We start from the raw sequence: 26688 nt of genomic DNA on the forward strand, positions 1-26688 counted from the left end.
ATTGCTAAGTACAGAGCTGGGATTTAAACCCTGGCAGCCCGGCTCCAGGGCCGACACGGTCAACCACAATACTATAACGCTTTTCAAAACTGATCAGGATCATTAACAAATACTCATCGGAACTTATCTTATGCTGGGGACAGGGCAGAGGATGAGAGACAAAGACAGCTGTGCCTGGCGAGCATCCTCCTCAGGGAGGGGGAAGAAGTGCCCTCGGGAGAGAGCCGGGCTTGACCTAGAGGAAAGCGGGGGCTCTTTTGCTGGGTAGGTGAGGCTGGGGTCAGATTACGAGAGAGAAAGAGCCTCATGGGGGAGGAAGCGGCAGGGACCAGAGCCCAGAGGACGAGGGAGACACTGGGAGTCCCAGGCAGTCTTGTGAAAATGGGATTAAATAACAGTGGGCATTGTAAACGAACACCCATAAATTGACAGGAGGCCAAAGGACAGAAATAGGCAACTCACAAAAGAACGAACCTTAATGGTCAAGGAAAAAGAATAAAGTTCACCAGCATTCTGGGAAATAAATGCAAATTAAAGGAGTTAACATGAACTATCACTTTAAAGCTATCGGACCAGCAAAATTAAAAAGAACTAGAATACCTATCGCTAACAGGGGTTAGAGAAAAAGACTTTCATACACAGCTATTAAAAATATAAAATATATAATTAAAAAAATAGGCAACACCTACTAAGATAAAACTATATTATCTTAGACCATTCCTACTTCTCGGAATCCATTCCATAGAGACACGTAAAGATTGTTTAAAGAGAGAAAAAGAAGGGGAAAAAGTAAATGTCCATCAGAAAAGGAGGGGCTGGTATTCAGCTCGCAGAAGATTTATGCTTCCACTGAGAACGGACAGAAAAGCCAGATAAAATACAAAAACACCTGCATGGTACATTAGAGAGCCGCCGAGGCAACCAGGACTCGAAGAGTCAAAATTCTGAGAGCAGGGGGCATCTGAGGAGAAGTGAGCCATTCACTCGCTCTGGGAACAGGGCAAGAGGCTCAGAATTGAGGCTGGTGGCCCCCACAGACTGTCACTGCCAGCAGATAGAGAAATAAGTAGAGCTTGCGAGACGCTCTTGGGACTGCAGGGACCCAAATCAGGGATATGAATGGCCAGATTCCTAGTGCGGAGGGAGAAGCAGAGAACTGAGCCTGACGCCGCCGGTTTTCCCCTCCAGATGTTTGCTGAACTCAGGCGCTGTGTGGGGCTGAAGACTAAGAACAAAGGCGGAAAGCCTCTGAAAAGCAGAAAGTATTTTTTTTTGTCACCTTGTGGTCCTAAGGAAACAAAAGTTAGAGTTCAGGAGCTCAGGGACTAACCCAGGCTCTGGGTTTAAAACGTTGGATATTATACCCTAGAAGCAGGAGTGGGGGGGGGGGGGGGGGCGGGGAAAGGCAAATGGAGCCTTGGGAAATTACAAACTAGCCTCAAATCAACTCAGTTTCTAATCTGAGTAAGGTTATCGGCCCCGCTCTATCTGCCTAGCGAAGGGGAAATGTGGTCCAGGGTCCATCATCTGGAGCCTCTTGACTTTCTTAACATAATACCTGATACTCAATAAAAAGCTGGTATGCCAAGAGACAGGACCAGTTGACCTAAAATCAAGAGAAAAATCAGACAGTAGAGAAGGATCGACAGGTGATCCACATACTGAAGTTAGCAGGAAGAAACAGGTTTTAACAGTTACAAATATGTTTCGGAAAATACAGGACTATGTCCAGACAACAGAAGGAAAGACACAGACATGCAATACATTAAAAACAATCAAACGGATACCCCATGGTTGAAAAAAAAACCACTAAAATTAAAAAGCTACGTGACTATAACTAGCCACGGATTGGAACGAGCAGAACGCAGAAGCGACACACCGGAACCCAGGTCGAGGGAACGCACTGGGGCCGAGGCAGGGAGAGGAACCGGGAAGGACGCGCGCGCATGCGTGGCAGGGGCAGGGGACGCTGTGCCTGGACCTGCCGCGCGAGGGCGGGGACGACGGGGCGCAAGGAGAGGCACGGAGACAGCGGCCAGGAAGGTGTCACAGACGTTTCTGATTGCGCACACCGGCTGCCAGTTTCAAGATGAACCGCGAACCCCAGCAGGACGCGCACAAGGAAGGCACGCCCGGACGCAGAAAAGCTGCCGAACACGGAGAGGAAACTCTCGGAAGCTGCTGGAGGAAACGGGACACACCTCTCCGTCCGTGCAGCGACAAGACGAGTGGTTTATTTGTCGACAGAACTGACAGCCAGAGAACGACGAAATGGTATCTTTAAAACGCTAGAAGCAAATAACTGCCAACCTGAAATTCCATTCCCGGATAAAATATCTTTAAAAAGTAAGAGTGAACTGCTGCTTTCAGGTTAAACCTGTAAAGAGCTTGGGAGTCATCACGTCCATCTTTACGAGAAAAAAGCTGAACTAAAATCAGTGGCTTTTTTTTAGGTCTGTCAGAGAAATCTGAAATCTAGAGAGTCAGGTGAATACAGAGAATCATAGCCAAGATCAGCCTGTCGGAAAGGAAGCAAAAGCCACGGGAGTCACAGATTGGTGGAACTAACTGAGCAGTCACTTTGACAAACTGCTGGAGGCTTCGCTAGGATGGGCTGGAGCAGGAGAAACCCTGGGCCGGTCTTCGGAGGGAGAGCAACTTCCGTGTGGATTTTACCACCAGGAACTCTGCCAGGTTCCCAGGGTGAGTGAACATTCCAAGAAAAATCCCCTTATGTGTTGGGCAAATTAAACTCTAAAAAAAGTAGAAGTACGTACATACAAGAAAAGAAATAATGAAGATAAGAGCAGAAATCAAGGGGAAAGAATGTGGGCAAACAACAGAGAAAACCAATGAAACCATAGCTTGTTTTTTAAAAAAAAAAATTAGTAAAAGTGATAGGCCTCTAGCCAGATTATCTAAGAAAGAGAAATAATAATAATAAAAAAAAATTACCAATATCAGGAGTGAAAAAGGAAATATTATCAAGGATCATACAGACATTTAAAGGATAATGAAGCATAGGCCCATACTAATATAAATGATTGAATAAATTACTAAATGGAGAGAAAAGACAAATCTCCCATGCAGAAGAATTTCAAATAATTTATGTAGATAGTCTGCTATGAAGAGGTGGCGCACAAGAATTCCCCACTCCTTAATTGTGAGCTCTGTACGGTGACTCTTCCCCGAAGAGGGCAGTATGGAAAGAGAAAAAAGGGGAAGCTTACACTGACAGACACACCTGCCAGGTGTTCAAGGTCGACATCGCAGTGATCGGCCATGTTGACAGCGTGTGCTCTGAGGTGATGTGACGAGAAGCGCATTTTATCTCTGTGGTCCCTCAGTCTGATCACGAGAAAAACAGCAGACAAATCCCAATAGAGGAACATTCCACAAAATATCTGACCAGTGATCCTCAAAACCGTCAAGGTCATCAAAAACAAGGAAAGTCCAAGGAACTGTCACAGCCCCGAGGAGCCTCGGGAGACATAACAACTGAACGTCAGTGGGACCCCGGATGGGAACCTACACAGGAAAAGGGCGCGAGGCCACAACTAAGGAAATCGGAGTTCGTCGCCGGTCCACTTGCGTTAAAAGGAGGGCGAAAGGGAGATGTTTAGGCAAAATGAAAACGAGTTCAGGTGCAGGCACGAAAATGTAACAGGGAACGAGCAAAACGAGTAAATATGTAAATACATGTGACAGTTTATTCACTATAAAAATAGCAACACTGTCTTGCAGGAGTTAACACGTATGTAAAATTTAAATGCGAGGCAACGATAACACAAAAGACAAGAAGGGACAAATGAAATCAGAGTATTTTTGAATCTAGCATTGTCAGGGACATGGTAAACCTAATAATTTGCATTTACCTACATGCGATAAGACAAGGATGCATGCTGCAATCAGCAGTGCAGCATCTATAAAACCGATAGCAGAATGTACTCGCCAATAAGCGGATGGAAGGGAAAATGGAAGAATGGCTGAATAATCTAAGAGAAGGTAAGACAAGACCGAAAAGGAACATGAGACAGCTGAGTCCAATAGAAAAAAAACCATTAAGATGATAGATATAAACCCACCATATCAATGATTAAATAAATATAAAATGGACTGAAACTCCAAGTAGAAGACTAAGACTTTCACACTAGACGTTTAAAAAAATATCAGCTGTGTGCTGCCCAGAAGAGACTGACTTTAAATACAAGCGCCCAGAGAGTGTGAAGCGAGAGGACGGGAAGGAGCACGCTGCGCTAACACGAGTCAAAAGAAAGCTGAGGGAACCATGTTATTATCAGACGAAACGAGGCTCGAAGGCGAGTAGCATTCCTCTGTACGAAGGGAGTCACGTCATGAGGATAAAGGAGACAATTCACAGGAAGTTTCGGCAATTCTAGATCCATGTGCACCCAATAATTTAGCTTCAAAGTGACTAAAGCAACAATCGACAGAATAAAAAAGGATCTCACTAGGCAAATCCACAGTACGCTTCAACATACTTCTCTCAATAGCGGATGGAATGAGCAGGCAAAAATTCTGATAAAGATAGCAATTCTGAAAAACACAGCTAATAAAATCAACCTAAATGAGATACTTAGAAAATTGAAGGTCCATGACGGGGTACACATTCTTTTCAAGTGCTTATGGAGCACTTGCCAAAACTGTCTACCTATTGAGTTATAATCCGACGCTCAATATTTCAAAGGATTGGTTGAAGTCATTTAGACTTTAAAATGTATTCTGTCATCACAGTGAAATCAACTTTAAAATCAATAATAAAAGGTAACCTAGAAAATCCCAACTGTTTGGAAATTAAACAATACGCTTTAAAAATAAGCCACTGGAAAAAGAATAAATCGCTAGGGAAATTATAAGTTATTTTGTGCCAAATGATAATAAAAATATGATATACCAAACCTGGATGATGTGGCTAAGTCTGTACCCAGAGGGCAATATATAGCCATTAATTCATACATAAAAGCTGAAAAGTAATGATCTAACACTCTATCACAAGAAATTACAAAAAGGAAAGCAAATTAAATCCCAATCATGTAGTAAGGAGAAAATAATCGAGGTAACAACAGAAATAAAGAAATTTAAAATAAATATACAAGAGAAAAATGACAATACAAATAAAGTTGTTACTAATAAAACTGACTTCCACTGCTTCTGGATAGAACGGAGTAATTCGAAGCAAGCAGACATCCTCTCTGAAAAAAACTGGAAAAGTCCAATTAATCACAAAATAATAGAGAGGCACCAGAGAGCTGAGGAGGCCGTGCCGTCTAAAGGGACTGGCATTGCAAGGTGGAGAAGGCTCCCCTGAGGCGCGGAGGCTACGCAGCAGCGTGGTCCCTGAACAGCTGAGGGTGCGGGGTGTGGCCTTGGGCCTGAGAAAGGGGCTGGGCCAGGCGGAGGGCCACCGCAGCAGGGTGTCCGCTAGCTGCGCGGCGCCGGAGTGGCAGAACTGGAGACGTGAGGGGACAGGCTCGAACCGGGCCTGGATCCCCCTTCCGGGCCTGTGCTGGGGACTTCTCGGGGCGGGAGTCTAAAATCTAGGTGGAAAACTTCTGAAAAGCAGAATGCCAGTCCCCACTCTGTGTGCTGAGGAGACAAAGGCCCACCAGGGAGACAGGCCCTGGGAACACAGAGGCAGAAAACAGAAGCCCTAGAATCAGGGTCAGCTGACGTCAGGGTCTGCAGCGGATCCCGCCCCGGAGGACCTGGCCAGCTTGGGCCCTGCCCGCTGCGGGAGAGTCCAGCTCTGGCCTCTGGCCTCTGGGTGCTGCCTGAAGATGGAGAAATACATACGTACTTTTGACAGTGATGTCAGGCTTGGACCAACACAACTAAAGACGTGAAGGACAGCAAACGCATAGCCAGCCGCCCCCGTAAAATGTCGGCAGGATTAGGGAGCTGTAACACGAAGTTGAAGAACTAAGCCCACTCATCTTGGAGAACAGGGCACTTCACTCACTCTTCCTGAGTGTCTGCGACCCGAGTCGTGGGCACCCCAAGCCGCTGGCGGGCTGTGCCCTGTGGGCTGTGGCCCCGCAGGCCCGGACTGGCCTCTACAGCGCCTCTCCGCTCAAAGGACGTTGAGAGGCTTTATTTTTAGCAGCAGCAGCCCCAAAAGGGCCAGTGGGGTGACGACCCATAAAGACCTCCACTCGCTCTCTGGGCCTCTGCCATCGTGTGGCTGTGTGGGTCTCTCGCTCTGAAAGTTACATACTCGTGAAACTGACCGAAATACATAAAGACGAGTTTTTAAGACAGCTGTCTTATTTACCAGAGCTGTATGCTCCCAATAGAAGATTTAGAACTAGATGAAAGAAAATATTTAATACTTGACTTTTTAAAAAAATGTAGTTCGCCCAGGGCCACTGAATCGTCTGGTTTGTTTATCCACACCCAAGGGCTAGGAGATGCTCGACAGTATTCTCGGGGCTCGGTTCACATGGGGGTCCCTGTCCCCTAAGTGGGAACGAGGGAGTGGGGGTACAGATGCCCAGGTACGTGAGTCTGACTGGCATGCAGGACGCTGACGGCCTCCTCAGCAAGGCCGAGGGCGGGGGGCTTTGCCTCGCAGCAAGTGGGCACTGAGAATCTGGGGCGCGGGGCGGGGCCGTAACAGACTCCTGCTTCCTTAACGCAGGTCCCGGGGGCCCTGGAGGTTTGCTCACGAGCTGTGCAGCCCGCGTCTGTCTCCGGAGGCCCTGGGACTCTGGAGACGGGACTAAGAATAGCGGCGAGCTAAACGACGGCGCTCTGTGTTTACCGAGGGTGAAGAATGACAATTTCCCAGCAGGAAGGGCCCGTTCCAGGGAACTGGATGGTAAAGCTGCCCTCAGATTCCTGACAGAAGGAACAGCTCAGTGAGTCCAATTACTCAATTAGACCAATCCTGACTTACGTGTTCCTGGGTGCTTTGTCGATTTATGTTCCCCATGGGTCACTGGCACCAAGCGATGAAACTTCTGCTTTACCCAAGTTCCCCATGTGGCTTAGTCTTATGCCAAGTGTGCAACAGGCACCCTCGAAATGTCTACGGAGAAAGAGTCTGACAGAGACTGAGAGATTTGCCTGCCTGATATATATTCTCTCCTCTCATGGGAACAGAACTTTGCTTTTTCTGCAGGTAGTAATGTACCCAGCCTAAAATTTTCTCTCTCTCTCTCTCTCTCTCTCTCTCTCTCTCTCTCTCTCTCTCTCTCTCTCTCTCTCTCTCTCTCTCTCTCACACACACACACACACACACACACACACACACACTCCACAGTCCTGGTCAATAAAACAAAACTGTCGGGAGAAGCTTCCAGGAAAGCCCTTTAAAAAAAGAAAGCCTTGCCTGGCTCAAGCCTCTGCCCTTCGCTTTTCCCGTCTTTATGCCAGAAACGTGTGTGTGGCGGCTGGCACTCGGCAGCTGCTTTGCGTATATGAGGACGAGGCTGAAAGAGGAGAAAACTAGAAGCAGCCTGGGTCTCTGAAGACATGTAGAGCTGCTCCACCGCCCTGTGCAGACGACTTCTGGACGCCTTGTCACTAGAGAGAAAAGCGGCCGCCGCTCCCATTTAAGGCACTGTTCTGTGGGTTTGCTGCTAGCTCAGCAAGGGAGGGAGAGGGGGAGGGGAAGGAAACATACCTCGAGAAGGGATTTAAAGATTCTGGATCACCCTCAAGCTCAAAAGCGGTTTTCCTTCCACACTACCAGTTCTTGACTCATTTTTTAAATGAAATGACACATTAAAAACATGTGGAAGTCACAGGGCGTGTGGCGCGGTGGCCCGAGCAATGGGCTGGGAGGGTGGAGGCGTCCCGGGAGGAAGACCCCACCTGACAGGATTGTTGTGGGAAATGATGTAACATACGAGGCAAAGCATTCAGGCCAGGTTTAGCACGTTGTCGGAATGAAGAGTACCTCCCCCCGCCCACCCGCCCCCGCCAATGGAAAGTACACATTTAAATGACCACGAAAAGCACATCGAGTTCATTAACACCCAACGGCTCTGCCTCTGCCAGGACCGTCAGCTCAGGGTGGTGTCCCTGGTTAGCGCGCACAAATCGGACACTCTGACACCTCTTACATTAGAGCAAAAAGGGGGGAAGATAGAGTATTAGTTAGCAAACAGAATTTGACTAGTAGACGGAATCTTCCCAACTGCGGCGGTGTAAAGTCAAGTGTTCTCAGCAACGAGAGTTTGGTGGCCCGTGAGTTCCCAGCCAGCTGTAGATTCTACTCTTATAGCTCTCCCTCAGAGAACCTGGGTGGCCAACCCCTCTGCCCCTGCCGCAGGTGAGGCGATGTCTGGTGAGAATAAATAATTAGCACTTCTAATTTAGAATACAGGGTATCCAGGCCAACAGCTAAGCGCTGCCTATGTTCAAATGAGACTGTATGCACGCGTAATTGGGCGAGCAGGTATACGTGACTTAGAGCTTCATGGTCCATCCCTCTGGGATGAAACTCCGCAACCATTTCATGATACTAATTGGTATGTCACAGATTGAGGTATCAGAAGGGCAAAGAACATCTCATATCCACAACCAAAATGACAGAAAGACATTAAAGGGCATTGTTATTAAAATTAACGTCCCTCTCCCAAAACTCTGAGGCTAGATACAAGCTCCGAGCTGCCATCGCTTATACCCACCAAGGCTGTACTGCACCCACCGAGGTTGTACTGCACCCACCGAGGCTGTACTGCACCCACCAAGGCTGTACTGCACCCACCGAGACCCTATAATACTCACCACGCCTGTACTGCACCCAGCTAGCCTGCATCACACTCAACAGGGGTCTGAGACTGATAACAGACCAACGTGGGTTCAAATCCAAGTGCCCGGATGGCTTATCAGCTTGACAGCTCCAAGCCACTATCTTACCTCCCAAGCGTTTGTCGCCTCATTTGTGAAACGGGATACGGGATCCACCCCTCACAGGGTTTCTGCGAGGATTAGAAAGAACAGACGCAGAACATTCCCAGGTGCCTGAGCCTCGCAGGGGCTAGATCACCCGCAGGGCTATCGTCACGGCCATCACTGACCCAGCAATGGCTGTCATTATTGGCTGTCATCACCGCCGTCCTCGTCATTATTGCTGTTATTACCGTCACAGGGCTGTTATCACTGTCACTTATACTTAAAGATCTCTAGAGGAGCCGATTCCAAAGGCTTCCTTGCCACTGAGGCTCGACTCGCCAAACCTTTAACATCCAGATGCCCTGCAGGGCGTCGAGGCTGAATTCTTATGTCATTCCGCGGTGCAAGCCCTGGTTGTTCTAGCTCTGATGTCATCAGCCGTGGAGGCATCCTGATTTATACACAATCTCTTTGACCGTGAAAATTTGCTTTGAAATTATCAGCTTATGCAGTTCAAACCTAGGTTCCTTGCAGAGGGTTCAAAATCACCCCAGGTTGTCTATCATCTAGCTAAACAGCTGGATACAACAGGATGTTCCCCAAAGGTTAAACCCAAGAGGTCACTACAAGCGAAATCAGTGGATAATGTGCCTAATTGGGTTCACGGCAAATTGGTGAATTTCCATGTTAAAACAACAGAAAACTTTCCTCCCTGCACATTGGTCCTGTCCCTTCCTAGGGAGAGTAGAGGAATGGGGGAGGGGAAGTGGAGGGGGAGAGGCAGGCGGGATGGGGGAGGGGAAGGGGAGGGGCGAGGCAGGCGGGATGGGGGAGGGGAAGGGGAGGGGAGAGGCAGGCGGGCTCGCCATGAAGGAGGCTGCAGAACACAGCTCAGGCAGCTGCCCTTGCAGTTGGCTGGGGCGCAGACACCCAGCAGGGGACAGAGAAGGGGGCCGGGGTGAGTTTGGGGCGCCGCGACAGACAGGTGTGGGAACCAGCTTCATGTCCTAGGCGCGGAGGGATTTCTGAAACATCTGCCCCGCCCCCTCGGGTGGCATCCTTCAGCGCTTCACGGGGGTTCCTGTCGCTATTCAAATCCACCCTCTTTCCACAAGCTCGGTCGGGTGCCACGCATCTGGGATGCACCCGCGTCCGAAAGCGTCGGCCGTAATGGGGGGACACACGCACGCGAGCGGGACAAGGGGCGAGCGAGGGGCTCGTGGGCGCCGTGCGCCTGTCGCTGCAGTGCGGTGACGGTGTCGTGAGAAGCAGGGTGACGGGGAGGCAGGGGGCGGCAGGATGTGCCTGCCCCGGGCATGTCGGGGGCCCGGCAGAGGAAGAGCAGCTGGACGGAGGCTCCGAGGAGCTGACGGGGACAGCCATGCGGGTACGAGGGGACGGGTGTTCCAGGCGGGGGGGGGGGGGACAGCCAGTGGGAAGGCGGGGGCCGCTGCGAGGCCTGCCGGGTGGGGTGGGGGGTGGGGGGCCGGACTGAGTCGGGCGGGGCCAGAGGTGAGCGCGGAAGTCAGAGAAGAAGCGAGCTGGTCCTGGGGGGCCTTCTGGGCCTTTCCAGGACTCTGGCTTTTAGCCGTGTGAGGTGGGGAGCCACGGGAGGGCGCTGAGCAGGCGGGGTGCACTCTGACCAACTTGCGGCAGGTCACTGTGGCTTCGGAGTTGAGAATAAGCTGGAGCGGGCAGGGGCAGGGGCAGGGAGGGCAGTGGGGAGGCCGCGGGGGCGGGGGCGGGGTGAGACTCTGGGCGTCTCCTAGACCCGCGGGAAGAAGTCGAGGGACAGGTGGGCGCCTGGGACTGGAGTTTCGGGAGAGTCCTCTGGGATGTGACCTAGAGACGTGCACGAGGACGTCACTGGCTTAGCAATGGCAGATGAGGCCGTAGGAGGAAGAACGGGCGCCGAGCTTACGGACCTGAAGGAGTTCTCAGGTGAGCAGAGGTAAGAAGCGGCCCTTGGAGTCTGTGGTCAGGGTCTGTCCCGGCTTTGCTAACGTGGCCACTTTCCTTCTCTGAAAAATCGAAGGCAGACTAGTGGATTCTCGGCTTCCTGCGAGCCCATAAATAGACTCTACGCACCGTGGTCGTTCGAGGCCATTGCCCAGGAGGGGACTGGTGCCAGGTGACTTGGGGGGGGGCGGCAACTGAATCTAGGACCCAGAATCTAGGAGAAGGCGCCCTGGGAGAGCTAGACGATGTGTACCCATGTGCCACCGTGCACCACGCGGAAATTGCTCTCATCAGAGTTATCAGTGACTAACTACCAGCCACCTGGTCTCCCAACCAGAAATCTGGAAACGTCCTTGAATCTCTCCTCCTCTTTGCCAGTCGTCCCCGCTTCCTGAGTGTCTCTTGCCTCCGCCCTCCTCGCCACGCCCCACGTGCTCACGGCCCCCTCCTCCGCATCTCTTCCTCTGCCTGGGGAGCGGGAGGTCTGAACTGTCTCAACAGCCGACTAACCCCGCGCAGTACCGCTAGAGGCCCTGTGCCTCCAGCCCGTCCCTCCCCCAGCCGGGCACAGGGCTGCTGCCATCGGGAAGCCGGGGCAGAGATACGTAAAGAGGCTTTCACGGCGCCCGGCATGGGGCAGGCACTAGATACATAGTAGCTGCGAATATAATTATTCAATTCTTGGAAATATATTTCATTGCCTTCTTCTAAATTTGTCCGCACGGACTGCTGCATGCTAGCTGAAATGCTTTCCTTAACAATAGCTGAAGATGATTAGCTAGAGGGATCATAATAGGAATTTTAAGCAATCGTTTAGATTAATTTCTGAGAAGTCTATGCAGAACCTTTCAAACCGAGCCCTTTCTGGTAGAACCTCGCCAGTTCCCACAAGCACATGCAAGTCAGCACTCTGCACTTGCCATTTTTGCTGCCAGAGTGTTTTTCACTTTCTGGAGGAGCGGACCTCAGCTCTGTCATCACAGCATCGCGGGGACCCCCAGGCAGGGAGGAGGCCTGGGTGGCTTCGTTCCCACCCCCACTCCACCCAACAACGCACAGTGCACGAAGCCAGATGCTCCGTGGATCAGCCGCAAACACATCCCTAAATGCTCTGATTTCAAAGTTTAGGTATCAAAACTCGGCCGTGTCCGTATCAAAAGTACTCTCTGCAGGAAGTGGCCAAAGACATTTTTGGCCAAAAGAGTCTTTTAAAATTGTTTAAAGGTGCCTAGAGATGGACCTGTCCTGGAATAAATCCTTACTGAAAACCTAAACATGTTAGTTTAATAACACAACTGAACTCTTCAGAAAGAAAAACACAGAGACACAGAGAAACCCGTTCTCCTACCTTCCTGAAGTGGGGCCTGTTAACTTTGCCATCAAGTTCCTTGGCGAAGTCAAGAAATCGTTTTCTGAGTGCGGGGTCCTGCTGCTGCACACAGTTCTTGACTTTTTCAAGAACTTCACCCTTGGTCATATTCTTGGTCAAGGCGCTTTTATTTTTATCCTCAGTGGACTTGCTTCTAAAATCACAAGCAGGCAGTCAGGTCCAGCGGGGTACATCCCACACACCTCACCCCTTTCTCAAATAACCCGCGATGACAAGGAGGTTCACCGCCCCCTTGTCCTAAACGGGGACACGGATGCTCAGATGCAGTGACCTGGGGACTTCGCACACGCTCACAGCTTGGAGGTGCCGGAGCCAGACCTGGAGGCCGGCAGCGTGGAGTCAGGTGTGGGCGGGCCGGGCCGGGGGCTTCGGGAAGAGGATCCTGTCAGCCCTGAGCTAAGGTTTTCAACTGTGCGTTGAGCTGGCTGGATATGACTCGTGACTGGGCAGACAAGGCTGAAAAGGGATATTTTTGTGAACTGGGAAAAGTAAAAGTCAGGGGCCACTTTCGAGCCGTAGATTAAATATGCCGTTTTGTGGTAACTAGGTCAAAGAGGTCACCAGACGTTCACAGGAAGGAAGGAATGTCCACAGCTTTTCTGGGCTGATTTACACAATCAGCTAGATTTATAAAATGCACACTTCGTGTGATGTGCTGTGTGTGAGTGTGAGACTCTGTGTGTGATCGGAGAATAATGACTTCTTCGGCTCCCAGAACTCTCCCGGGCCCTGCTGGGTTCAGTGAGGGGCAGGGTGGGAGGTGGTGGTGGGGACGGTCATGGGACAGCCATGGAGGATGAACTTCCACTGCCTTCCTGCTGCTTCTGGTGATCTTAAGAGCTCTCAGAAATGACCACATTTTATGAAGTGCTTAATTGCCATTACTTCTGTCACTGGTTTTAGGAGAGATTCTCATAACTGAATATTTAACTTTTCTCTTACAATACCATCTTTCTGCCCATGTATAAAGCAACTACTGCTGAAGTGCCCAGATATTCAAATCTAATCAGCACAGCGTTAGAACATCCCCATTGCCCTGTACTTAACGTCTTAAAGGGGATCCGATAAAGTCTGACTACGCCCACGTCTTGCCTTTCCTCATGGATTTATTACAAGCTCTGAACAAGCAAGTTAAAGTCATATCTTTTCATTAGGCTAAACCTGTATTTTTCAAAGTGAAGAAGGCCTAGAGTATTCATCTTTTAGAATATTCATGTTTAATAGGTTTCCTAGGCACGTTTTATTGTTACGATTCAATTTGGCGATCATTTCTAACAATTTTATCTTTCACGTTAGAAAAGGTTAACTGGTTTAAGGGGTGTGTTTTGCAATAAATATTAAACGGTGGTAAGGAACCCACGTTTCTGGAGAAGGAAGGCTGTGAACGCAGGTGTGTGACAGGTGAGTGGCGGAGAGGTTCTCCGGCAGCGCGGCGTCCTGGGGTCTTGCTCCAGGGTCAGCACTAAGCTGTGGATCACCTGGGAAGGCGCCAAAGCTCTCAGACCTCGGAGCTTTCATGTCTAGAATTAATAGGTCAATTCAATAATTCCTAAGATCTCCGCTTGCCCTAAAATTCTCTGGCTCTAATCACTGTACTTACACTTTGCCATCTTCCTCATTTAAATCATAAAATACTAACATCCTCACGTAGGCAGCTAATGCCCACTAACGGCCTTCTCACGGCAGGTGCTGCGGTTTGCGCATGTGCTTTCATTTTGCTTGATTTTACCTCTCGGAAAGATCCAGCAGCTGCGGTCCCTCTTTCTGAGAATCTTCACTTAATGGCTGATCCTTTAGGACAAGAATGGGGGAGACGGTGGGCGGGCCTTCAAGTCCTATGCTTGCCAAAAAGTTCTTGTAAAGGATCCTTCCTGAAGCGGTATCCTGAAACTTACTGCAGACTCTGAATTTTAAAAATAACGAGGACACACCCATCAGAATGGCTTAAACCTGGACAGACAGACCTTACCTGGTGACGTGCTGGCGAGGATGCGGGCAAGCGCGGTCCCACCCGCTGCGGGTGGGCGTACAGGGGGGCGGCCACTTTGAACACACACACGAGCCTCCTGTCGCACCCCGAGGCATCTCCCCAAGCGAAACAGATGTGTCTACACAAAAACGCGCACAGGCACAGCTCTATCTGTAACAGGCCCGAACCAGAAACGAACCCGATGTCCATCGACTGATGAGCGCAGCCGCCACGTGGGGGGAGACCACACGACGGAATACTACTCGGCAATGAAAAGGGACCAGCTCCGGATACACATAATGACATGAATGAATCTCAAAGTCCTTACGCTTGGAGAATAAAGCCTCACAAAAAAGGACACGGTGTATGCTTTCTTTTCATTTGTGTAAAATCCTAGGAAATGCAAATCTGCCATGACAGAGAGCTGACGAGCGGTTGCTGGGGGTGTGGAAGAGATGAATTGCAAAAAGGCCCAAGGAAGCTTTCGGGGGTGGTGAAAATGCTTGACGTTGTGATTGATAGCTTGTGACAGTCTCATGAACGATGGGACGTAGGCACGTTTCCTCAAACTGTACCATCTAAATATGTGCAGTTTACTATTTGTAAAGAACGCTGCCACAAAGATACAATAAATATAAAAAAAATTAATCAGAAATTTTGGTACAGAATAATGGGAAGTACTTATGTTGGAATTTTGGCATATGAAATTATTTTTTTTAAATGTAGGAAACTATTAATATGGCAGGATCTATTTCTTTTTTAACATTTGGCTTAATATTTTTGTAATCATAGAAGTGGCACATGCTCATTGTTGCCAACTTGGTAAAGCCAGAGGCCCAAAAGAACATTCTAGACATTATTTAAAATGCTCGAGGCAGTAGAGCACGGGAGCCGTGCGTGTGGCCCAGGAATTGGCCTCCCTGGTCTGAGTGACAGCTCTATGACTGAAGGCAGGTGTCCACGAGGTGTGGTCTCCAGGGCACCACGTCCGTAAGGATGCTGAGACGTCATTTGTCCTCCGCCTTGAGTCTTCATGTGTGTACTGCGGGCTTCTCAGAGGCTACAAGTCCCGTGCTCACTCCCAGCTCTGACCATGGATGGAATGTGCTCCCTAATGTTTTCTCAGGCCATTGAAACATTTAGGGTATAAACAAGCCACAAGAGTCGGGTTTCAGAGGTGCACTCAGTTTCTCGACACCCCCTTCTAGCTCGTTACTAGTATAACTGCTGTAATTTCTGTGACCTCATTGTTATCCAACGAATCATTATTTTAAAATCCCAACGTTTTCCCTGAGCCTACAGAGAAATCACAGCGATTTCTAAGACAGTAAATGGTGACAGATACACTCCGTACACAAACACTCTTGAGGTCCTCAAGCATTTTTTAGAATACAAAAGGGTCAAGAACCCTTGACTCAGGGTGTGGTCTGTACCTTTCTGTGCTCCGGTCCCCCCACGTACAAAATGCACGTAATGAAAGTGCCTACGTCATAGGAACTACCGTGAACAGTCGGGGGCCCCGTAAGCCCTTGGCCCTAGGGCCGGCAGACTGCGTGTGCGCACGCGCTCAGCAGGCTGTAGGTATGATCGCAGCATCCCCAGATCACGATGAGGATTCGCACTTGGCCACACCTGCTCAGGGAGTTCTCGTGCTCATTCTAACTGTGCTAGGTTTCGTCGCTGCAGCCGTCAGCTACAACCTCACGGAGCCAAGTGGCCGGGACCCTGGCCATGCAGAACCGAGGGAAAAGACCATCTGAGAGCCCGGAGGCGGGGAGGGCTGCAGCGGGCTTGGCGCCGCGTGAAAGGCTCCGCGTCCACCGGCTCGTCTGACCCGCACCCACAGCCCTCTCACTGTGTCTGCATGAGGAAAGAGAGGCTCAGAAAGGTTGAGAAAGCTGCCCAGGTTCACGGCTAGTGCAGGGCCGAGCTGGGAGTGAACGCAGCCGTGTGGCTGCGGAGCCCAGGTCTGCAGGGTGGATCGCGAGGGGCCTGGGGAACCAGGCTCCGTTAAAGCATCTGCACGCCTTCCCAAGGGCAATAGGACACCCAGTGTGTTAAGCAGGGTTTTAACGTTGGCTGCTTCATGGAGAGTGGATTAGAGAGGGTTCCATATGAAATACCCAGTCGCCTACATGGCCAACACCCTAGAGTCAATCATTTGTTCATCCATTCATTCCCTCCCTCGACACTGAAGAAGCCCTGACCATGAGTTGGGAACTAGGGCTTCAAGGGTGAAGAGACAAAGTCCCTGTCTTTTACATCCTTGGTGGGTGGCCCAGATAATGAACATAAATAAATGATAAGAATCATGGAAAAATGGAGCTGGGTAACTAACTAGTAGAGAGCGACTGTGGGGGAGGGGTGGGGAGGGAGAGACCGTGACCAGCCGCTCTGGGTGGCGATGTCCCACCGACCCCCCAGTTAACGTGTGGAAACAGAACTTCCGGTTTTCATCACTCACACCCCCCGCCCCCCCCGCCCCCGCCCCCCGCGCCGCCCCATCCCCAGCGGCGAGCGGCGGCCCAGAGCACAGGCCCCGGGCTGCAGCCAGGCACCCGGCCTCCTCCTCCGTCCCTCCTCGCCCCGAATCACACCCCTGGCAGGTCGGGCCAGCTGTACCCCAAGTGTATCCTGAACCTCCGAGTGTGTCCACAATACGCACACCCAGCAGGGCTAGAGACGCAGGGTTAGCCCGCCTGGGGAGGGGCCTCTTGCCACCCCAGATGGTGCCCTGAGAGGCTCCGCCCTTCACACCCCCACCGGCACCCACGAGGACCAAGCGGTCCCTCCCTGGCTGGCACGAAATGCTACCTTTTAACACGTGCTTGCAAATTTGTATTCCTTTTACTTCAAAGTGATATCTGCCATATTTCATTTTTTCTACTTATTAAGCTATATTTTAAGAAGCGATAGCAAGTTTTATGCTCCTAGCCTCTGGCAGATAGAGACATCTCATTAGGACTTAATCTTATTGTTTTCATGCTACCCGGTCTTAGGATCACTTCTTTACGGCAAGTGATGCTGTTTTAAACGTATGGTGGTGAGAAAAGGCTTTTTCCCTTTTTACACATTAATATATGTAAGAAAAGAGGAGCTGACATAATGAAAACACTTGCCCCAGGCAGGACAGAAACGCCTCACTTTGGGGACACCCTCCTTTTTATGAACAAGGAGACAGATGCCAAGGGTTCTCTGAACCTTCCCCAGGCTCCCGAGCCCCCTGTCCCACCCCGAGTCCCCTCCCGGAGGACGGCACGCTCCCCGCTGTGCTGGGAACACGGAAACCCAAGTCCAGGCCTCAGTCAGTGCCCCCCGCCCCATCCCGACCCTCCCCGCTCCCGGCTGCACCTGCCCCTCCCTCCGGATCCTGGCCTCGGTCTCTGTCCCGCCGGTGACTGCGAAGGCCCGGCCTACAGGCACACGCGGCCCCTCTCTCGCCCTGCACCCCCAGCCTCCTTGCTGGTGAGCTCCTTGTCGCTGGCCCCTGCTGGGGCCGCCCTGCCCCTCCCAGCCCCACCTGCTCCTTCTGTGACATCCGAGGGGCCGACCGCCCCCGCCCCCTGAGCCGCTCTCCTCTCAGCCTGCGGCTCTTCCGTGCCGCTGTCCTAACCCTCTCGGTCTCGGCGGCCGCACCACCCGGTCGCCGGTCAGCCGGGCAGTTCTCCCAGGTCCCACCCACAGCCCTCCCGCCGCAGACGGCCGACCGCCTGCCCCAGGTAAACGCGGCTTGGACAAATGAATGCACTGCCGCTGCAGTGAGGACCCGCCCTGGGCCCCGCGTCCCCCGCAGCTCCTTCTGGTGTCTTCTCCCGGCTCCCTCGCCCCTTGCGCTCCGAACTGGCCAACGGCTCAGCCTCTCGCCTGACTGCCCCGGCGGCCCCCCCTCGCCCCCTCTCCCACAGCCGTCCGCGTCCAGTCCGCCGGCCTTGTCCTTCTACTGTCGCCATCAGCCACCCCTCTGCCACTGCCTCGTTTCAAGCACCTGGGCTTTTCCTCTCTCCTTCTTTCTGTCCGCTCTCCTCACGGGGCCAGAGCCATCTTTACAAAGCTGGACTCTGACGCTAAAGCCACCTCCGGGGCTCCAGGCGTGCCCAGCTGTGCCCCTCAACCACAGCTGCATGGCGGAGCCAGCGGGGACCTTGACGGAACGGCGCCCGGCCCAGCCGGTGGACGGGGCACCACGGGGATCTCGAAGCCGTCCCGAGGCTTCTCATCCGCTAGCCCAGACCACCGCCTTTCCGATGAGCCGGGCTCCCTAGTATGGCGCACAGACGGCCACCCTCGCCTGGCCCGGCCTGGCCCTCGGCCTCACTCCCCTGCTGGCACTCCCCCAGAAAACTCCCTGCCCCGGGGTCCCCAAATGTGCCACGTGCTCCCAGCCCTCTGGGCTTTGCGCTGCTGTGCCACGTCCCGAAACACCCTCCGCTTATTCTCCAAATTCAAGCACCAGGTGTGCAGGAAGCTTCCGCGGTCAGCGTCTGGTTGGCACCACGGGAGGCACCACCCCCTGCAGAACGAGCTGTGGATTGTCAAGGTCGTCTGCAGAGGGGGCAAGAACCCGGCTCTGTGCCCCAAGGGCCGCGTCCCACAGGTGGAGAGCGAGAGACGCGGGTGGCAGAGCAGCCCAGGGGCCTCCGAGACGCTGTCCTCTGCTGTCTCTTCACAGCCCCGGCCCCTTCCAGCTTTGGCCCGCCCTCTGCAAATTCAGTTTTGGACAAAACTATAATTCAAGCTACCATTATTTGTGGATGGCTGGTCGGAGCCGGACGTCCTGGGAGGTAAAACGGAATAACGACTAAGAGCTCGGGAGTCGTGGAGACCCAGGACGGAGCCCGGGCTCCGCTGCTTACTGGCTGTGTGCCTCTGAGTAGGTGCTGACCACCCCCGGGCCTCAGCTTCCCTAGCCGTGGAAGGGGATACGAGCCTTCTGACAGGGTGTGGTGAGGCCTGAAGCACGCTGCCCGGCCCGGCTCTCGGCACAGGCCCGGGGCTGGCGAGGGCTCCGCGGGCCGCGCGGCACCGGCTCCCCCCAGCACGACTGCGAACACGTGCAGGAGAAGGGTGGGAAGGCGCAGCGCAGGGGGAGCTGTCAGCGGAAGACTTACTTCGATAAATGCTCCGTCGGTAAAAACGGGCAGAATATGCGCATGATTTTCTTGAAGTTGTTTCGACCGATGAGCCCCGTGTCCGTGAGGTCGTAGGCCCGCAGCATGTTACTGAAAGGAAGCAGGTTCCTAGCGATGGAGTCATGGACAATCTCTTCCACCTGACGACAAGGGCGACAATCCTTTACCGAGCCCCAGGTCGCCGACCCAGAGTGGCAGCGCCCCGGGGCCACGGGGGCAGGCTCCTTACCGAGTCCCAAGCCAGGAGCAGGGGCGCCTTGGTGCCCGCGCCGGAGGGCAGTTTTCCTACCTGCTTGGGGAAGAGAACGGGATTCAGCACTGATGACCCGGAACGGCAGTAGGAGGTCTGCAGGCGACAAACCGGGACTGTCGGCTTTGCCCCTGATTAGCCAGGGCCTCGGAGGCCTGAGCAAGTGAGTTTGCCCCCTGATCCCCATCTGGAAATGGGGGTAATAACATTGTACTTTCACTTATTAAAAAAATATATATATAATAAACGCGGAAAAAAATCCATCACCTAGAAATTAAATAATGCGAAGTAGAAGACTAGCGAGATGGCGCTTCCGCCTACTGGACGGCGAAAACGAGACAGGCAGTAAACTGCCAGTGGTGACAAGGGGCGACGTCAGACGCCGGGGGACTCCAGCCGGGCCCACGGCGCCAGCTCCGGGCACAGCGAGGAAAACGGAGGTGGGCGCAGCACTCGCTTTTCACTGCAACCTCTTTTGCATCTTTAAAACAATTAAAATACTTTTTAAAATAATTAGATATTCCTTGACCCCCAAAATTCAATTTCTAGAAGTTTATGCTAAAGAAATAATCAGAGGGATGCATAAAAGCAGGCACCACGAGACTCGTTGTGGCAAAAGCTATAAAAGGGAAAAAAAAACACCTAGATTAGAGCATCCGGGAAGAGTTACCCTGTATCTTTTAAAGTTATATGGCAGAACTTTTATGAGGCATTAAAAATATGTTAATAAATGACAATACAGACTAAAAAGGCATTAGCTTATATGATCTCATTTTGAAATAAAATAGATGATCTTAGATGAAAGCATGTATTCAACTCATCAAACTGTACGAAGTAAATATGTGGAGATTTTTGTATATTAATTATACCTCAATAAAGCTGTAAAAAAAAGTGTGTGTGTAGGTATAAGGTTTGGAAAACTGTACAACTACGTATGAGTGAGTATCAATTCCTCAATATTAGGGTTACTGGTGGTTTTTATTTTCTTCTATTTCCATATCTGTGTTTTCTCATTTTTCTAATTCATCCTTCTACGTTGACTCGTTCACTCGCCGAACCATTTTGTGAGTGTGCCTGGCACTGGGCTCTCGCCTGAGGTGCAAGACGGGCAGTGAAGACAGAAAGGCCTGTCTTCACGGAGGTGTGCCCACGTGACCGCGACAGGTGCGTGAGGTTGATGACTGCACGGCGGGATTCCTCAGAGGTGCCGAGGAGGGTCCCTGGGCAGGCACATGGTGCAGGGAGGCCTGGTTGGGGACGGCCCTGCCGGGGGCCAGAGTGGCAGGAAGGAAATGCTGGCATGTGCCGCAGTGGAGGACGGGGCCTGGGAGCCGATGGATCTGACCATGTCAAGCCAAGACCAGCCCACTCGCCACGTGGAGGGAGAGCGGATGGCCTACATGCCTATATTCCTGGCTATGTGCAGGGCTGCTGCGGAGGTCAGACACAGTGACTCCCAAATGCGGACACAGGGTCTGCCCCACAGCCGAGTTCAGGAAAAGTGTCATTATCCATTTCTGTGTGTGACGGGGCTCTGGGACTTTGGAATTAAAGTTCAAGCAGGACCAAGTGACGTGCGTTGAAGAAGTGGTTATCACCTTGCACAGGTAGGTGGGCACGTGAGAAATCACAACATGAAAATGAAAAGCCAATTTGTAGCTCTTAAAAGAAGCCTGAAACATTCCAATAAGACCCCGTTAGTGCCTGTTGCATGCATCAGCTGAAGCTATTCTGATTTCTTAAAAGTTAGTAAAATTCGTAAATGCTATAGCTGTTGAAGTTATGGAAGCATTGCTAATCAAGTTAGGGAGGCATTGCGAATGATTTCAAAAGGCCCCGGACTAACGGCGATTTTCCAATCCAAAACTCTTGATCTTTCAGTCCGAAGACACGAACACTAAAAGCGAGAGTTGGCCACTACAGGCAATGAGCAGTTCCTTTTTGAAAAAGGTGAATGAGCGTAAACATTCTATGGATACTGATGAGCACCAGGGGGGTGACTGTCACAAACATGCCTCTCTGAGACTAGCGGTAAGAGGGGAGCCGCTGAAGTGCCTTGAAAAGAAGTTACAACCTGCCACCATTCAGGGGACGGGTCCTCGGGAACGTCAGATAGCATTTCTCAATACAGTTTAGAAACTACGAGTTAAAATCGGACACCTCCCAACACATCACTCTTACTTTAAAAAGAAAATTCACTCAGCTGAAAAAGACGTGAAATCATTCATTCATTCAAACTGCTTCTCGCCAGCATCTCTTATTCTCCTAAGAATACTTCTAAGTTTCCTACCTTAAACAGAAATTCAAACATGAAGTTGTTATGAAACTTACTTTAGGATTTTCCTCAAGCAGTTCGATAAACGTGCTAACATCGACAAACCCGGTGCACCCAGGGTCAAGGGCCTGCATGAGTTCTTTGAATTCCGAATCACTTATTTTTACAACCGTGCAATTTATAATATGTCGCAGGTCTTCCCTTGTTATCTGTCTCTCCGGTTCCTGAGCATGAGAGGGTATATAAGGGAATATTTAAAAAGAAAAATGGAAGGAAAAAGCATTATATATATATTTAGCATCATTGACTAAACGGTGAGCTTTGGCTAAATAGGATTACGATGGGAAAACAAGAATACCTCAGTTGATAATCATTCTATATAGTCGTTATCTTGACACACGTGCGCCACGAGCGGAGGGGCTGGGGGGATGGGGGACGCTAGCACTTTGCAAGTGCAGCTCCTGCGATGTCCCCGGTCAGGACTTGGGCAGCAGGTGGCTCCGAGGGAGGAGGGGGGTGATTTTTCCAATGGAGGCCAACCGCCTTCTCCGGGATAGGCTAAACGCTGGCTGCCACGGACGGCTCGAACAACATACCCTGCCCCGGTCCCACCTGAGGGCTCCGTGGCTCAGCCACGTGGGACACAAAACTTCCCGGCAATTCAATTACCACTTGCCAATTTACTAAGGATGTTAATTATGCTCGTTTTCACTACCACCAATTTCATCGGTTACATAAATGGACAATTACTTAGCGAGAAAAGTTTCAGCCATGCCGCATGAAGAAAACATATTATGGGCAAAACAGTGAGAGGCAAACCCCTTCCCCAAGAACAAAAAATTACCGATAAGTAAATTAAATATCAAAATTGAGAGATACTGTGTACTAGAAAAACGGAAAATAAAAAATAGAAAAGCCCCACCTCAGAGAGAGGTATTGTGACAAGCGGTTTATGAAGTGAGAAAAGCAGTGTACGAATGCCAAAGATTACTTTGGGGTCCCAAATCTGAAAAGGATGTAGGGTTCTCTGCTGGGAAGCGGTAAGTCATTCATGCTTGCTTTGGGTTTGGGAGGGGCAATTTTTCAGTGTCTAAATAGAAATCACTGACGACTAATTGTTTTGATTTTTTTTTTTTATAGCATTGTGAAGCCATCACAGCCACCTAGTTCCGGAACACGGTCATCACCCTGGGAGAAACCTCGAGCCCATTCTCAGTCGCTCACATGTCCATGCCCGGCCTAAGGCAGCTCATCTACCTTCTGTCTCTCTAGATCGGCCTCTCTCTGGGTAGTTCCCGGAAGCAGAATCACGTCAGATATGTCTGCATCGGTACGTGTCTCGCATCTGGCTTCTGTCACAGCGTAACGCTTTTGAGGTTCATCCACGGCGTATCACAGATTGGTATTCTGTTCCTTTTCACGTCTGTTGTGATTCCATTGTGCGAATATGCCACCCTTTATCATATCACAGCTGAAGGACATTTAGATTGGTTCCGGTTTGGAAATTGTGATCATTGTTGTTGCTATGGACATTTGCACACAAGTCTTTGCGTGGACGTGTTTTTATTCTCTTGGGCAGATACCTAGGAGTGAGTCGCTGGGTAAATCTGTTTAAGTCTTAAACTGGCACGTCGTTTCCCGCAGTGGCTGCACCACGTTCCGTGCCCGCCAGCTCTGTGTGAGAGTTCCAGCACCACATCCTCATCAGCACTTATGGTGGTCCAGGCGGGTTGACGATGGCCATGTATAACCAAGTGTGCAGTGGCATCTCATTGTGGTTCGGATCTGCATTTCTCTAATGTCTAGAGGTTTCGAGCATCTTTTCATGTGCTCGATGGCCATTCATGTATCTTCTTCGGCGAATCACCTATTCAAATCTTTTGCCCATTTTCGGGTTGTCTTCTTATGGGATTCCAAGAGTTCTTCTATACTCCACATACAGACCTATAATTTACACATGTTGTCTCCTAGTCGATGACCAGTCTTTTCACTTCCTTCATGTTATCTTCTGAAGCACCAAAGTTTTTAACTTTATAAGTCCAATTTATTGATTTTTTTTCTTTTATGGATCTTGCTTTTAGTGCCATATCTAAGAAATATTTGCCTAATACAAGGTGATGAAGATGCACACGTCTTCTAAGAACAGTTTCGGCTCGTACACTCAGGCGGCCCATCTTTTTGAGTATGGATATCTAATCGTCTCACCACCATTTGTTGAAAAGATGATCCTTTCCCCCAACGACCTTGTCAGAAATGAGCTGACGGTGGCATGAGGGTTACTTCTGTGCCCTTGGCTCCGTTCCACTGACTAAGATGTTTACCCTGATGCCAGAGCCATGCCATCCTCGTTATGACAGATTCCTAACCTGAAAGCTAAGTTCTGGAACTTCCTTCCTCTTTTCCAAGCCTGTTTCGGTTATTCTGGGACCTTTGCATTTCCACTTGAATTTTAAGATTCGTTTTTCAGTTTCTGCAGGAAAAGCCAGCTGGGATACAGAAGCGAGCCGCACCTGATTTAAGTGTAAGTGACCGGGTCACCGGGTCCACTCAGGTGGTGGCACGTGCAGTTGCTCGGGGGTGGCACTTGGGGCGGCCTGGAGCCACCTTCCATAGTGCCGCGTCCCTCTCCGGAGCAGGTGAGGGACCCGATCCCCACAGCTGTCCTCCGCAGCCAGGCACGAGGCCCGCCGCGCCCGCTCCCGGTCTGTCCCTCTGCTGCCCTCACCCTTCCAGGTCCCAGAACACGGCCAAGACCAAGGCAAATGGGGGGAGGGTGGCCCCACTTGGAACCCACGCCCCCTGCACCCCTCCGGCACCTGGCGGCCGCTGCCGTTCTGTACACTCCCTGGTGTAAGCTCATCGTCAGCTGGGACTCGGCATTGCCCATCGCCGTGGTCAGCCTGCGCGCCCCGGGCGTGGTCAGCCTACCCCACGCCCTCGACACCTCTGGTCGAACCAGCACGTCGGTCACCGTTCAACGGTCTAATATTCAGAGTGGTTCGCGTCATCACAGTCCTCCATTTACAGAGACGGAGATTTCACCACTTTTAATTAAATTAGTTCTTCGATGTATTAATAGGAGCCGACGCGGGCGAACACACGGAGCCTTCGTTTATCACTAAGAGGCGGCCCGGGGGGCAGGTGCGCGGGCCGCTGTTTGCATCCTGGCTCCACCGCCCGCCAGCTGGGGGCTCAGCTGGTTACCTAACCCCCGGGCTCCCTTTCCTCAGCGGGCAGAGTAGTAATGGAGACAGTGAGAGCGGCCACCTCACAGGGGTGCTGAGCGGCCGGCGTGACCGAAAACGAGTGAACTGCTCATGACAGTGCCTGGTACATCGTCAGAGCTCAGTACTGCTGCTCACGACAGAGGCCTAAAGACCGATTACAATGGTATGCTGGCGAACGCGGCTCCCCCCGAGCAAACAGAACCCCAAACCTCTGAATCGGGCTATGCTCAGAAACCCCAAGCAACGGCACTGTAGAGTGGCAGAGGCGGGAAGCAGGTCCCCAGCACAGAGTGCCAATGCCGGGCCACCGGTCTCCGCAGGCTCTGGGCCCCTCCCGGCACCGCCCCCTAGCAGGCAGGCTTTGTGGCAGGCTTTGTTGGACCCGCGCTGAGGCCCAAGAACTTCTCTTTCATTAAAGGACATATTTGAGTCTGAGGGAAAATAATTCACTGTAATACTGGTTATTTATTAGAGATTCGGTTATCTAATGTACTTAATAAATAAGAAACCTTGGAAATGTCACTAGGTATCAAAAATATCTAAATGTTGCTTTTCTAAAATAAGCATTAAAATAGGACAGAAGGTAAGGTTTAAAAGCAAGTTGCAGATACTGGAGTCAGCCTCCCTCGGCGGAACGATCAGACACGTGAACAGGCTCTTCTCGAACTGCCCTACGAGTCGGCTGAGACCCACAAACTCGGGTGGAAGGCGGGGTGGGGGTGCGGGGTCCGACAGGACTGGGTTACTCATTAACCACAGTGAATTACCAACGAGTGATCCATTCTTAACGGCCTTGCCACAGCCTGACCTCACACCCTGGCATGTAACCGACAGCATTGGGATGAGTTTTATGTCATCTTTCCTGCCAACCAGACCCAGCTCTTGCAGTCAGAATAATTCCCAGTGTGTAACAGGACCTCGAAAAAACGTGTGTTGGATGGATACGCGAACGGCACGGTTTTACCGGTCTTGCCCTGAGCACGCTAGCGCTCTGAGAAACGGTTTTCCGCCAGGAAACCTTACAGCGTGAAGCGTCAGCAGCACCTTCCTCAGCGGCGTGTGGTGATCTTCATGTCTAAGTAACTTCGTGACAATGTTTTCCTTGCGAGACTGATTTCGAGAGTTGGCGCTACAAGGAGATTAAGAGAAAAACAAGAATAAGATTATGTTCTTGAACTTTGCTCTTTCTTAATGCAAAAAAAAAAAAAAAAAATCACCCTCCCGACAACTACGAAAACGTTTTCTGTGTGGATGGCTCTTCTTCCTGAAAGCAGAACGGTGTGTGCGAGCCCATGCGTCCCTCGGTCAGTGTGACGGCTAACCTGGGAGACGGCACAAGCCAGGCGACAGTCAGCTCTGCCGAGCCAGCACTCTCCTCTTCCCACGCCATCTTGCCAACCTGTGCCTCGGTCACAGAAGAGACCGGGAAAGACACCGCGACCAGCGCCGAGATGGTCGCCACCGCCCGCAGGAGCGGCGTGCTGCAGCGGACGCGCCCGCGTGAACCCGAGTGCGCCGGACCCCGGTTTGAAAGCAGAACGTCCGCCTGCACGGCCTCCCCTCCCCACCGACGAGGGCCGCGACCACCTGCGTCAGCAGGCCCCCCTCCCTCTCTGGTCTCGTGTTT

General features: G+C 51.3%; 1 protein-coding gene across 8 annotated transcripts in view; it reads right to left on the reverse strand.

The window, feature by feature from the left end:
* The window catches only part of EFCAB6 (EF-hand calcium binding domain 6), a 173582-nt gene that overhangs the window by 67052 nt on the left and 79842 nt on the right, over window positions 1–26688 (reverse strand). For all 8 annotated transcript variants that reach the window (XM_016135757.2, XM_036237626.1, XM_036237627.1 and 5 more), the window contains 6 exons: window positions 26085–26190; window positions 21891–22058; window positions 19539–19601; window positions 19289–19449; window positions 13941–14114; window positions 12170–12344 (listed from right to left, as the gene is read on the reverse strand). In XM_016135757.2, the coding sequence (XP_015991243.2) occupies window positions 12170–12344; window positions 13941–14114; window positions 19289–19449; window positions 19539–19601; window positions 21891–22058; window positions 26085–26190 (847 nt within the window). The remainder of the gene's footprint in view (window positions 1–12169; window positions 12345–13940; window positions 14115–19288; window positions 19450–19538; window positions 19602–21890; window positions 22059–26084; window positions 26191–26688) is intronic.

Source organism: Rousettus aegyptiacus, unplaced genomic scaffold (genome assembly GCF_014176215.1).
Source record: "Rousettus aegyptiacus isolate mRouAeg1 unplaced genomic scaffold, mRouAeg1.p scaffold_m13_p_2, whole genome shotgun sequence".
NCBI classification, from domain to species: Eukaryota; Metazoa; Chordata; class Mammalia; order Chiroptera; family Pteropodidae; genus Rousettus; species Rousettus aegyptiacus.